The sequence below is a fragment of the Silurus meridionalis genome, chromosome 1, assembly GCF_014805685.1.
Source record: "Silurus meridionalis isolate SWU-2019-XX chromosome 1, ASM1480568v1, whole genome shotgun sequence".
NCBI classification, from domain to species: Eukaryota; Metazoa; Chordata; class Actinopteri; order Siluriformes; family Siluridae; genus Silurus; species Silurus meridionalis.
The window spans coordinates 582,501-597,500 of NC_060884.1; the positions used below are offsets into that span (position 1 = coordinate 582,501).

Consider the following 15,000-nt stretch of genomic DNA (forward strand, 5'->3'; position numbering starts at 1 on the left):
ATATATAATTATTTTTTTTAATGAGTATATAATGGTTTGTCATTTTTTTCATATGGTCTGTGTGTGTGTGTGTGTGTGTGTGTGTGTGTGAGAGAGAGAATCGCGCATTAAGGTCATAACGGTGACAGGGTTTAAATCTTTTTAAGTTTTTTAGTTTTTAGGAAAACAAAAAATATAATTTATAATAACAATAATTACATTCATCATCATCATCATCGTGACCATCATCATCAGCAGCAGCTGCACGCGCTGGTCACGTGTACTTCCAATTAACACGCTCTGGTTGATATCACGCACGTGCAGCTCTCTAGTTTATAAGACGCGCAGAATGTTCCTCGTGAGCATCATCATCATCATCATCATCATCGCCTGATCTGGTGTGAAGAAGCGCAAGGCGACTCCTCAGTCAGGTGAAGAATTTAATATTTATGAAAGTTTATGGTTCATTTCTATTTCATTTCTGGTCGAATTCGGTTTTTTTTTTCTCTACTGTTTTTTTGTTATTTACAAAATCATGTATTTACTCCTTCAGATCGCTCTGTCACACATATAACTGAGTTCTGGGACAAACTTACAGCGATAAGAACAAACGTCTCAAGGTTACGAACGTAACCCTAGTTCCCCGAGGGAACGAGACGCTGCGTCGAAACGCTATGGGAACGCCCCTGCGTGACCACGCTCTGAACCACGTGTGAAATCTAGCCAATAGGCAAGCCGTGACGTCATAGACAGGCGACGTCGCGTAAACCAGGAAGCTACAAGATGGCTGTGCGGTGGTAGCGACATTAGCTTCTGCAAAGAGAGAAGGTAAGCGCCGCAGGGATGCAGGGAGTGTGGCACGGAGACGCAGCGTCTCGTTCCCTCGGGGAACTAGGGTTACGTCATAACCTTGAGACGCCCCTTCAGGAACTCGAGCTGCGTCGAAACGCTATGGGAACGAGTGTCCAATCACGCCACACTGACCAGACCCTGCCAAAGAGTGAGGGCCTCGGCACCAGCACGTAGGACAGAGGAGCCCGGGGTGGCTCTGAGGTCGAGGCCATAGAACCTGACAAAGGCCAGCGGGGTGGACCAACCCGCAGCGTCACAGACGCCCCGGAGTGACACTCATGTGCACCCGGCCGCAGAGGCCGCCACACTCCGGCGGGGCGAGCCCTGACCGCGATCGGGGCGGGGACCAGGACTCGCAGCCGAACAACTGCACCAACCACCTCCAAGGACTCGTCCTGTGGAGATAAGCACCCAGTGCTCGCACTGGACACAGCCGGGTCTCGTAACCCCTGGTCGGGGGCTATAATAGAGGAGGGCAGAATGCCTGTAACACGACACATCGTGTGGGAGCACCTGGCCCCGTGTAAGAACACTCTGGGCATGCCAGGGGGCAACTCCAGGTGGGACGAGGCAACTGCCAAGTCCCAGACAGGCACTCCGAGTCGTGTCCCGGGCCACAGCCTCCGGGCGCCGCGGAGGAAACGTGTCACCAATGGGACCTACCCAGCGAACACGGAAACCCTCAGGGTCGAAGGGGTTAACCCTGCGGCAAACTGTACCTGCAAAAACACCAGAACTGAACCGACCGGGCAGTCATCTGGGTCCAAGTCATGGTGCTCACACCGTGACGCGAACAGTCGCCATCGTGCGGCATACGACCTCCTCATGGAGGGAGCTCTGGAGTGGAGAGGGGCCTCTACTACCTCGGTAGAGAGAACAGCCGCTACAAACTGTGTCCCCTCAGGGGCCACAGGCTCCACAACACCGGGCAGGGGTGAACCAGGGTTCCGCCCGCCAACCAGGTGCTACCGGAGGAGACAGACTCTACCGCAAAACTTTCCCAGAACTCCCGAGAGCAGCGCAATCGGGGAAAGGCGTACAGGCGTAGCCTCGGCCAAGACCGTCCCACGGCAGCCACTGTCTCGACAGGGCGTCTGCTCAGGCATCCAACCGTCCCGGGATGTAACCGGCTCTAAATGAGAGGAGTTCGTCCCGGGACCACAAGAGGACCCCCTGCGCCCGTTGCTCGCAAGGGCGAGACCGGAGGTCCCCCCGGTGGACGATGTACGAGACCACCGCAGCATTGTCCGAGCGGACCAACACATAGCGATCTCTAAGGACTGGGAGAAAGAGTTGTAACTCCAACAACACTGCCAGCACCTCCCGGCAACCTATGTGCCACAAGAGACGCGGGCCGCTCCACAGACCCTGAGAGGAGTGGCCACTCATGACCGCTCCCCACCCCGTGATGGAAGCGCCCGTCGTTAGCGTTACGCGACGACAAGGAGTCCCTAAAACGGGGCCTCGGGACAGAACGTAAGGTTCTACCATGCAACCAAGGCTCGTGGGCACACCGTAAGACCTTGATGTGATGACACAGACTCCCTCAGGGGGAGAACCTACTGCCCGGAGCCACCACTGGAGGGGCCACATGCGGACACTGCCGACATGAGACCCAGCAGCCTCTGGAACTGCCTCACAGTGACCAGGCGGCCTGCCCCTACCCTCCTGACTGCAGTGAGGATGACTACAAACCGGGCGGGAGACAACCGTGCCCGCAACTCGGCCGAGTCCCACACCACGCCGAGAAAGTGGCCTCCGCGCTGGGAAAGTACACACAACCCGCGCCCCAGTCCGAACCCCAGTACCTTCATGCAGGCGGAACAGCACCTCAATGCCAAACCGCCAGGTGGTCTAACGAGCCACCATCAACCAATCGCTGATATAATACAGAACGCGGATGCCCTGAAGCCGCAGCGGGGTCAGTGCTGCGTTCACGCACTCTGTGAAGGCACGGGTGAGGCGCTAGGCCGCACGGAAGGACCGATATTGGTAAGCTTACCGAAAGCAACCTCAGGAACCTCCGTGCGCGGTGAAGGACGGCTGCATGGGAGCATGCAACCTCCAGATCTAGCGATGACAAATCAGTCCTTGGACATGACCTGAGACACGACCTCTCTAAACGAGAAACCTGAACCCGAGCCCCAAAAGTGAGTGGTTCAAGTAGCAGAGATCCAGAATGGGACGCAACCCACCGTCCTTCTTCGGAACAACGAAGCACGGGCCGTAGCAGCCTGACTCGCAAACTGAGAGGGAACCACCTCGATGGCCCCTTTCCCCAGGAGTGTGCGCACTCCCTGTTCCAGGACCAGGGCCTGCACGGGTCCCGCCAGGGCGGGACACACCCCGTCGAGCCGGGGAGGAGAAGATGCGAACCGAATCGCGCAACCCTTCTTCACAGTACGCAGGACCCCCGAGAGACTCCAGGCAGCCCTAAGACTGACAGAAAGTCTCCACAGGGAGAACCAACCCCTCGGGGCTGGCCCCCGACCCACTCAGAGCGGCTGGAGCGGTGTTCTGCAGCCGACCACACCTCCTGAGAGGTGGCGGAACCCCCCCTGTCCGCAGCGATCACGCGGGCGGAATACGGGGAGCAAACCGCTGGAGAAGCTGCGCCCTGAACACGACCCGTGGCAGGGCTAACAGACAGTCCTCCTGAACCCAAACGGCAGGAGCAGCGTACTGCGGCCGTTGAAGCCTCCTGAGGCGGCGGAACCCCCCGTCCGCAGCGATCATACGGGCGGAATACTGGGAGCAAACCGCTGGAGAAGCTGCGCCCTGAACACGACCCGTGGCAGGGCTAACAGACAGACCTCCTGAACCCGAACGGCAGGAGCAGCGTGCTGCGGCCGTCGAAGCCCCCTGAGAGGCGGCGGATGACACCCATCCGCAACGAACTGTCGAGCGGAAATAAGGGAGTTAACCGCTAGAGGGAGGCAGCGTCCCGAACACCCTGTGGCAGGGCCGACAGACCGGCCTCCCGGCGGTGCCAGGGAGGGACGAGCACCGTAGCATGAGGTGCGCACCGCCCTCCAAAATGCAAGCCATCAGGCCTACGCACCATAGCCCGTTCACCAGAGGCGAGGACGACCCTCAGGCCGTCCAGCCCCTCCTCGGGCCTAGAGAGTCGCCAGGGGCCCCTAGGACCGCCCCGCGGAGTCGGGTGGCAACACTCTCTCACCGGGCCATCTCGCTGTGCCTGGACGTACCAGGGCGCGGCTGCCGCTGAGCAGCTCCATCGGAGCAGCGAGGAACTACCACTGAAACGCCACCGCGGCCTCCTGAACCCGCCAGCAATCACCCTTACCCACAGCGTCACCAGGTCAGGCCAGGAGGGACACCATGACGCCAGAAGGAAGCTCGCATCATCCCCATAGCAGGCCAGCCTGGTATGCCTGCAACACACTCATCGTGTGGAAGCAACCTGTAGCCTGACCTGCCGCGCAGCGCTACCCACCAGAGCCAAGCGGCGCTTCGTAGGCAAACCGATAGCCGTCACAGACGCAAAACTCAGGGAGAGATAGCTAGCTAGCATCTCCACCACAAGCGGCAACGTCCCGTAGCCGCGCCACGCAGATCCAATAACATTCGCGCACAGCGAAAGAACATCGGAAAAGCATGCGCGTCCACGGGCCTCCCAGGACCCAGACACCTCGGTGCGCAGATCAGGGGAGGCGCTGAGGCTGTGACACAGTGCAGGAAACGCACAACCAGCTCACTGGCGCGCTGCTCCGCCACACGACCGCCAAGCTAATCCAGCTCGGACCGGCCCGTGCCACGACCACAAGGAGCTCCATATACAGCACAGGCTGTGAGGAGTCCGCAGGCTCGCCAGCATCCACCAGCTCAACCTCCTCGGAGAGAGAGACATGTAATGCTGCGCCGCCCGCACCGGGAGAAGAAGCAGCCGCCAGGCATGCTTTCCTAATTTCAAATTACATCCACCTCGGAGGAAGAAATACAGAGCACCGCGTCACACACACCGGAAAAGAACCGATACCAAACGAGCGCTCTCCCGGGAACGGAGCTTGGCTAGCAGCCGGAGCGCATAGCCACACGGCTAAAGCTAACAGCCGATACCATCGAGCCAAAGCCTCGAGGAGAGCGCCACCTCGAGAGCGCTCTGAAATTCTCCACCTCGGAGGAAGAATACGGAGCACCGCGAACGCACCGGGAAGAACCGTTACCAAACGAGCGCAATCCCGGGAACGGGAGCTCGGCTAGCAGCCGGGAGCGCATAGCCACGGCTAAATGCTAACAGCCGATACCATCGAGAGCCAAAGCCGCGAGGAAGAGCGCTCACCTCGGAGAGCGCTCCCCGAAAATTCACCCACCTCGGAGGGAGAATACGGAGCACCGCAAACGCACCGGGGGAAGAACCGTTTCCAAACGAGCGCAATCCCCGGGGAACGGGAGCTCGGCTAGCAGCCGGAGCGCATAGCCACGGCTAAATGCTAACAACCGATACCCTCGAGAGCCGACTAAGCACGCTCTAAGCTAAGCAAACAACACATCGGCTGCGTGTCACCCCGAAATGAATCGGGGCAAGCAGGAGACACGCAGACGGAATTTTGCCTGCATATAAGCTCATGACTGCACAGATAACACACTCAAAGCGCTTACCTGAACTAGCAGAAGCTAATGTCGCTACCACCGCACAGCCATCTTGTAGCTTCCTGGTTTACGCGACGTCGCCTGTCTATGACGTCACGGCTTGCCTATTGGCTAGATTTCACACGTGGTTCAGAGCGTGGTCACGCAGGGGCGTTCCCATAGCGTTTCGACGCAGCTCGAGTTCCTGAAGGGGAACTTCTGTTCCTGCATTATCTGTGTAAAGCTGCTTATAAAATAAATTGAATTATATTTGTACTTCATTATACAGTATAGAATTAGAGTCAGAGTCAGACTTTGAAGAGTTAGAGTCAGAGTCAGGCTTTGAAGAGTTAGAGTCAGAGTCAGGCTTTGAAGAGTTAGAGTCAGAGTCAGACTTTGAAGAGTTAGAGTCAGAGTCAGGCTTTGAAGAGTTAGAGTCAGAGTCAGGCTTTGAAGAGTTAGAGTCAGAGTCAGGCTTTGAAGAGTTAGAGTCAGAGTCAGGCTCAGTGTCACTGACTGACATTCGGAACGAGTAGAAAAGTGTTTTGTTGCTGTGTTGTGTTTATTTCGGATTGTTCAGGTGTTCGATTCTGAATGTCAGCTCTTGTTTTTGCTTCAAATGTAATTCCTCTGTGTTTCCAGCAGTGATGCTGAATCTCAGTCTAAAGGACTTTGCTCACAGAAAACTCAATGTGCAGCTCAAATTCACTGCTTGCATCTTTAATGAATCTTTGAATGTATATTTATTCTATATTAATATATTTATTAATATTATATTATATTTAAATGTAATTGTATATATTTTAGTCCATCAAATCAAATCAAAATCAAATTTTATTTGTCACATACACATACATACAGGGTACGACATGCAGTGAAATGCATCGGCGAGTCGGATGTTGCTGATGCTGTGTTTAGACGGACGTGTGGAAGTGACTCAGTTGTACAGAACTGAATACAGTATGAATACACTGTGTTCGACTCCGAGTGATTTAATAATGAGCTTTAAATACAGGCTGCTTCAGTCTGACGCTGATGCTCCTAATCACCCTCAGGTCCTCATTAACACAATCACCCTCAGGTCCTCATTAAAACAATCACCCTTAGATCCTCATTAACACAATCACCCTCAGATCCTCATTAACACAATCACCCTCAGATCCTCATTAACACAATCACCCTCAGATCCTCATTAACACAATCACCCTTAGATCCTCATTAACACAATCACCCTCAGGTCCTCATTAACACAATCACCCTTAGATCCTCATTAACACAATCACCCTCAGATCCTCATTAACACAATCACCTCAGGTCCTCATTAACACAATCACCTCAGGTCCTCATTAACACAATCACCCTTAGATCCTCATTAACACAATCACCCTCAGGTCCTCATTAACACAATCACCTTTAGGTCCTCATTAACACAATCACCCTCAGATCCTCATTAACACAATCGTTAGATCCTCATTAACACAATCACCCTCAGGCCCTCATTAACACAATCACCTTTAGATCCTTGTTAACACAATCACCCTCAGATCCTCATTAACACAATCACCCTCAGGTCCTATTTAACACAATCACCCTCAGATCCTCATTAACACAATCACCTTTAGGTCCTCATTAACACAATCACCCTCAGATCCTCATTAACACAATCGTTAGATCCTCATTAACACAATCACCCTCAGGTCCTATTTAACACAATCACCCTCAGATCCTCATTAACACACAGCAAGTGGCTTTTTATCACAAAGGTTAAAGTGAACACACACTTTTAATTGTTAAGTTCACAAAAAGCAGAGCTATAAATAACCCTAAAGAGAGTCAGGACAGGGTGTGTGTGTGTGTGTGTGTGTGTGTGTGTGTGTGTGTTTGGGTTTAATCTTATTTCAGGAGCATTTCATTGTGTTCTGTTACTGTAATTATTGCAAGATCACACAGTTTTATACTATTGTGTGTGTGTGTGTGTGTGTGTGTGTGTGTGTGTGTGTGTGTGTGTGTATTATTTCATCACACTATTTTTATGTTGTTTTTTCTGTTTACACACACACACACACACACATACAACACACACACACACACATGCAACACATAGTGACTTATATAATGCACTTGAGTTTCAGCATTGTGTATGTGAAAGCCTGGAGGTCAGAGGGCAGATTCAGACGTGATGACGTCTTGTAATGTATCCTGAAGGAATGTATGTGTGTGTGTGTGTGTGTGTGTGTGTGTGTGTTCTTGACGCATATGTGCACATGCTCACGTGTAACTTAGATCCATCTGCTTTGGGAAAAATTATCATGTGTGTGTTTGTGTGTCTGTGTGTGTGTGTGTGTGTGTGTGTGTGTGTGTGTGTGTAAGATGTGAGTGATTTCATAATCCCTTGAGTTTTAAACTAAAGAGTCTTAAACACAATGTGAATGGATTTTGAGGTGAAAGGTCAGCATCATCCGTCATCATTACATTTGGAGTGAGAGCAGCGCAGCAGTGCACAGAGATGTGTGTGTGGGGGGTATTTGGGTGTGAGTGTTTGTGTGGGTGTGTGTGTGTGTGTATGGTGGGTATTTGTGTGTGTGTGTATGGTGGGTATTTGTGTGTGTGGGGGGTATTTGGGTGTGAGTGTTTGTGTGGGTGTGTGTGTCTGTGGGGGTATTTGTGTGTGTGTGGATGGTGGGTATTTGTGTGTGTGGGTATGTGAGTGTGTGTGTGTGTGTGGGGGGTATTTAGGTGTGTGTGTGGATGGTGGGTATTGTGTGTGTGTGTGTGTGTGTGTGTGTGTGTGTGTGTGTGTGTGTGTGTGTGTGGGGGGTATTTGGGTGTGAGTGTGTCTGTAATGGTTAATTACAGAATTTAGTTATATATTAGAAACCAGTCCTTGTGTACATAGGATTTCTTCTTTCTTGTTGTTGTTTTCATTTCTGAATCATTCTGACAAAGGGGGCAGAGCCAAAACATCTAAGACCACACCTTCTTCCTATTCAGAGATTTTCTCTTAGATGGTTAACTTCTTGCACTTTACACATGAGTTTTATCTGAGGAACTTTAATCTCAGGACTTCAACATGGAAAGTTCAGTTCAGGAAACTATAGGAACTCTTTTTAAATACAAAACATAAACCCAGAAATCCTTCAATCCACTAAAAACCTTTAACTCTGCAAGATGATCTCAGGAAGTTTACACCTCAATCTGCATCTCATGTCATGAGTTTAGTAACTTCAGACTTCAGAATGACTTCACACAGCAACCTTAGTTTACCGTTAGAACATTGACCCATGATGTTTAGTTCAGGAATAACGAGATATTTTTATCCCAGGAACCCCATCCCAACTTGCTCAATCCCAGGATCTTAGGTTGGAGGATGCAAGCTCAGATGATTACCTCAGATATTTTGACCAAACATAATTAACCAGAACACAGAACTTCTAGCAACATTAAATCCTGGAGAATGACCGCAAGTATCACATTATTGCTGATTAATTACTTGAATCTTGGAAACTTCAGTACTGAACTTCAGTGAACTTTGCTCCAGGGGTTTTTGAAACTGACACAACAATTGTAGAGGAACATAAGAGCAGCACTTTAAGTTCATTATCTTTAGGACCCGAAGAACCTGAAGAACCTGAAGATGGTAAAACCGTGAACTTGAGGGGGTTTAGATGATAAAAAGCAATCTGGAAACTTTAATTGAGAAATTTTCAGGAAGGTTTCTACAGCATAACTTTAGTCCAGGGAACATGAACTGGATTTTCATTGTTGAATAGAAATCACCCCTGAGCAGATGTTGATAGTCAGGGTGGGTGTGGTTGTTTTTTTTTTTTTTTTTGGGGTCAATACTTTGTGCCAATTAACAGGCACATGCGCTCATCATGTTCTTCAGCTCGGAGCAATGAGGAGGTTTATTTTGAGATTCCAGAGCTCACATGGACCTCATTCACCACATGGCAGTGTGAGCAGAGAGGAGGAGGAAGTGTGTACAGGAGAAAAAAAAACGACAGGACGTCCGTCTGAGCAGCACACGGCCACGCAGTAACCCAGAGAGAGAGAGAGAGAGAGAGAGAGAGAGAGAGAGAGAGAGACGGTTACTAGTCTGAAATTAGCTGAAGGAGAAAAGAGAGTGTGGGGACAGAGAGGGGAGAAAAAACAGGGGAGACAGAGGACAAAGAAAGAAAGAAAAAGAAAGAAGTTGTTTCAATCAGGAGAAAAAAATCTCTGACATTTGCAGAAGACAAAAAAAATAGGAAGGAAAAGAGGACTGAAGAGGAAAAAGCAAGAAAAAAGGAACAGAAAAGAGAAAGAGTAAAGGAGAGAGGGAACAAGGGAAGAGAGGAGGGCGGAGGAGGGGAAAGAGAGTGACTAACTGGACTGGTGAATAGAGGAAGTGTGTGAATAAAGGAAAGAGACAGAGTGACTCAGTTTGACTCTGTGTTAAAGGAAGTGTGTGTGTGAGTGTGTGTTTGTTGTGTGTGTGTGCGAGCCTGTGTGTGTGGGTGTGTGTGTGTATGTGTGAACACAGAGAGACTCTCAGAGCTCCATGTGGATCAGTAATGCCGGAATGGAGAGAGACAGAATCTCAGGTAAGATACGGTCTTCACGTGTACTCACTCCTGTCGCTCTCTCAGCCAATCAGAACGCTCACATTTTATGCTGTTCATTTGCATATCGTAATTATTATCATTATTATCGACGTGAGGAACAGAATCGGGTTAAAAAGCTGCGTTTGTGATTTTTGATTGTGATTCTGACGCTTGCTGATGATCTGCGGCGTTATGTTTTTGGTGCCGTGATGCCACTTTGTCAGTTTTTTGGTGTAAAAGAATAAAAATAGGCGAAAACAAGAGAATTTTTACTTTCTGGGGTTTTGTTTGCATTTGAGGAAGAACAGACTTGTGACAGGAAAGAAGGAACATTTTCAGGCAGTGTAAAGAAGAGAAACTTAAAATCTTTTCAAGAAAGTGCATTGCTGATAGACAGACAGACTGAGAGACAGACAGACAGACTGATAGACAGACAGACTGAGAGACAGACAGAAAATCTTGGTCACATCTATGCAACAATAAACCTGTGTATTTGACAGTCTTTTTCTGTTTTGTTCTAGAAGACATAAATGGTTTGTAGACAGACAAATTAGTGTGTAGACAGACAGACAGATGCACAGACAGACAGACAGAACTGTTCATACAAATTGAAACAGCAGGTCTGTCTTTTTCATTCTGATTTCCTGTAACTTTTATAACAGCACAAGTGTTCGTGTGTATATGGTTTCATATATATATATATATATATATATATATATATATATATATATATATATATATATATATATATAAATACGTCTGTGTGTGTGTGTGTGTGTGTGTGTAAGAAAGATAGTAAATAATTAAAAGACGTCACCTGGACAGGAACACACACCTTTCAGGATGTTCCGTGTATAAGAATGTTTTGTCTCTGAAGTCCCTTTTGTGTTTTATTCTTGAAGTTGTGCTTTTGTGTGTTTTTGATGTGTGTGTGTGTGTGTGTGAGAAGGGGGTATTTTCTTGTTTGACAAGTACTGTGTGTCGGTTTTGTTGTTGGTGAGTAACTTCCTCATGAACTATAATAGAGGATTATGTGTGTGTGTGTGTGTGTGTGTGTGTGTGTGTGTGTGTGTGTGTGTGTGTGAGCATAAATTTAGAGGAATGTGACAGACTCTTGAAAAGCTCTGTTTGCTCATTAGTTAGTAAATCTGGAATCTAATGATGGAACTGTAATCATCTTTGCCTGGGCCTTTTGTTGTTTATAAATATTTATTAGATTCTACAAATGTAATTATGAAGTAAAAAGCATTTTATTGCACTGAGAGGAATGACATCATGATGTCTACTGTATACTGCTGATAAATAATTCAAGATGAAATAATAAATAAAGAAGTTAATAATGAATATTGTGATTATTGAAGCTGATATCAAGTGACTTCACTTCATTTCAGGGCACTTTACAGAACAATAACACTTTGTATTATTATTATTATTATTATTATTATTATTATTATTATTATTATAAACAATTGGAACAGAATTTGGCTCTGAGTCGATTCGTCATGCTCACATTGTGTTCAGCTGTAACGAACTCTGGTGTGGGAATGATTCTCGTTCCTCTCTGAGGGGGCGGAGCTTCATGTGGTACAGGATCCTGGTTATTATTAGCGGGTGGTGATATTTTATTTAAAACCCAAATTATTCATTACTGCATTCCGTCATGGTGCCGTGTGCAGTCAGGATTAGATTCTGCAACTGACTTCATTTTAGTGTATTTATAAATTTACCAGCGCAGATTTATAAAACTGTAGAGATAACGCTGGGGTGAACTAAGAGTCAAATTTATATGGACAGAAAGACACACTTTAATGCAAAAAGTTTGCGGACACCTGGTCATTAGTACAGTATGTGCTTTTTGAGCATCATATCCCACATTTAGTCCTAATTTGCTCTTATAATTCCCTCCACTCCACAGGGAAGACTATCAATCACTAGATTGGTGTTTGTAAAGTGGTACTGATGTAGGTGAGAAGGTGAGGAGGTCTGGGGTGCAGTCAGAGTTCACATTCCTCCCAAAGGTGTTCAGTAGATTTGGAGCTCTATAGCAGAAGAACTTCTACTCCAACACATGCAAACCAGATCTTCATGGAGCTGGCTTTGTGTTTAGGGGCATTGTCATGCTGGAACAGGTTTGGGTCTCCTTGTTCAAGTGAATGCAGTATTTTATTATACCACATTCAAAGTCCTGTACAATTGTGTGAGTTCTGATTTAACAGTTTGGAGAAGAACATATGGCAGGAAACTCAGTGTCCTAATACTTTTGTAGATATAGTGCATATAGATGAACAAACGGACAGACAGACAGAGAGATATACTGACAGACTAAGAGACAGAAAGACAGGCAAGCAGACAGGTATATGGAGAGACATACAAGTAAACATATATTTGGACAGACAGACAGACATACAGACAGACAGACAGACAGACAGACAGACAGACAGGTAGAATATGTGTGTACTTGCTCAGCTGTCCTATAGAAAGAGTGTGTGAGCAGCTGCAGTGGGAGCGGTTGCTCAACTCCTAACATATCAGCTGTTAGACACACACACACACACACACACACACACCCACTGTGGTAAGGTTCTGTGTATATAAATGGCTGGTGTATCTGTGTAGTCTGTGGTCTTCTGCAAGTAATATGTAGAAGCTAAAACTGCAGTGTGTGTGTATATATATATATATATATATATATATATATATATATATATATATATGTATGTGTGTGTGTGTGTGTGTGTGTGTGTGTATGAATGTGTGTGTTTGTGTGTATATGAATGTATATGTGTGTGTGTTTGTATGTGTGCTGTCATGGACATTGGCAGATTGGGAAGTTTCCGAACTTCCATCCAGGAAGTCATGGGCAGAGTTGCTTCCCGTTTCTGCTTCGCTATTGGTGTTGACTTCCGTCACCATGGTAACAACCCTCGAGCTCCCCTTGAGGCTCCACCCCATGCTTTGCTTTGCACTTTATTGACAGTGTGAACGTCCTGTGATGGTGACCGCCTGGACAATAGTCTCATTATTTTTTACGTCACACACACCCACACACACACACGCGCACACACACACACTGCTGGTTTGGTGTTGGCTTGTTCATACACCATTACTCTCAATGTTTGTGTGTGTGTGTGTGTGTGTGTGTGTGTGTGTGTGTGTGTGTGTGTGTGTGTTTAAGTGTTGTGTTTGTTGCTATCGCTTTAAACACAGAAACAACATTAAATCCCACAGAATTAACAACATAAACACACACACTCAAAAACTCATTTAAAAGACAAACACACAAAAACACATGGGATAAACAAATGTTAAAACACTTTTACTAACACAAACAGGCCAGACACACACACACACACACACACACACACACACACACAAAACACACACAGCTGGTTATCATCAATGTGTTGACTGAGACAGACTGAGGAGATTAAAACCTATTTCAAGTCTTGTTCTTTTCTTTGCAGCACTGAAGAGGTCATTCGAGGTTGAGAACGTGGACTCGTCTTCACAGTCTTCATCTCCTCACATGCGTCGCTCTCCTTCATTTCAGCGCAGCTCCATCTCTCCATCCATCAGCCGTCATCATGAGCTCGGTGCCAATGGTGCTGTCAAACCCAAACCGCAGACTCCTGAGCCTGCATCATGCAATCGTGCCGAGATCAGCATCGGCATCAACGCCAAAGCCGTCGATAACTCGCCCAGGTACTGTGTCCTCTAACTGACCTTCAACTGGTTACTGAAGCTCTGTAGATAAAATCTATGAGAAATGGAAGGGCGGAGTAAAGGAACAATGACAGGAAACCAGGTTTAGAGATCATGTAGGACGTTTTGGAGACGAGGTGAGGGAGATGAGATTGAGATGGTTTGGACATGTGCAGAGGAGGGACATGGGGTATATCAGTAGGAGAATGCTGAGGATGGAGCCACCAGGAAGGAGGAAAAGAGGAAGACCAAGGAGGAGGTTTATGGATGTGGTGAGAGAAGACATGCAGGTAGTTGGTTTGAAAGGGGCAGATGTAGAGGACAGGGGGTATGGAGACGGATGATCCGATGTGGCGACCCCTAATGGGAGTAGCTGAAAGAAGAAGAAGAAGATTGTGAAGCTCATTGTACCAGAAGCTCGGACAGTGAAGCAGTAAAGATCTCTATATTACAGACGCTGTTGATAGATGATAGATGACACCATAATCACAACAAATATATAAACCACAAGGGACTGGAAGAGTATCAATGAACCAGCGTTGTAACATTCTCATAGTCTAGTCATGATTATATTTCAGATGATGTCTTTGTCCAGTAAGGAAGTTTCTTGTCTGGAGACCTGTGAGGTCTATGGACTATAAGCGGTACAATTTCAGTTTATCTGCATCTTATTTGCATCCACTATTAAATTTAGCTGGATCCTGCATGAAACATTTAAAGATTATAGACTATAATGGTGTTGATGGTCACTCATAGAAACATAATTAGATAATTGAGAGCTTGAAATTTTTTGGAGACCAGAGGGTTGTATGGAAGCACAGAAGTTTAGTTGTGCTTTATCTCAATAGAAGGATGTGATCACAGAGTTCAAAAATCTACTTACAGAAAAACGGACCAAGCATTGAGCCCTGAGGAACGTGGCAGGACTGTTTTCTGTAGATATGATGAAAACCAGGCTTAGTGTTCCTAATTCTTTACTCAGCAAAAGTAAGCTCATGATTCACAGGATTCTGCTGACAAGATGAGAAATTTGCAAACTAGTCAGAGTTTTCTCAGGCTTTATGTACAAGGTCAGTGTCTGCATTGAGGACATCTGTTCATTGCCTTGTATCCATACCAAACATTAAGGACATGAAGAACGTTCTGTGAGAATAGCACATCCTAAGGACATCTAACAAGAACTGGTTAGGATGATGGAAGGAAGCATATAGTGATGTATTGCTGATACATTTTCTAGTTGATAAATTATATTTGAGAAAGGATACGACAACAGTACATTTTAGGTTAAGGA

General features: G+C 47.1%; 1 protein-coding gene across 2 annotated transcripts in view; it reads left to right on the plus strand.

The window, feature by feature from the left end:
* Positions 1-278: 278 nt before the first annotated feature.
* sept9b (septin 9b) overlaps positions 279-15,000 on the plus strand; it is a 31,825-nt gene continuing 17,103 nt past the window's right edge. The window contains exons 1-2 of one of the 2 annotated variants that reach the window (XM_046849854.1): positions 279-410; positions 13,472-13,709. In XM_046849854.1, the coding sequence (XP_046705810.1) occupies positions 13,534-13,709 (176 nt within the window). In that variant the 5' untranslated portion in view covers positions 279-410; positions 13,472-13,533. Of the gene's footprint in view, positions 411-9,677; positions 10,008-13,471; positions 13,710-15,000 lie in introns of those variants that run through there. The other variant, XM_046849845.1, reaches the window with a different exon arrangement.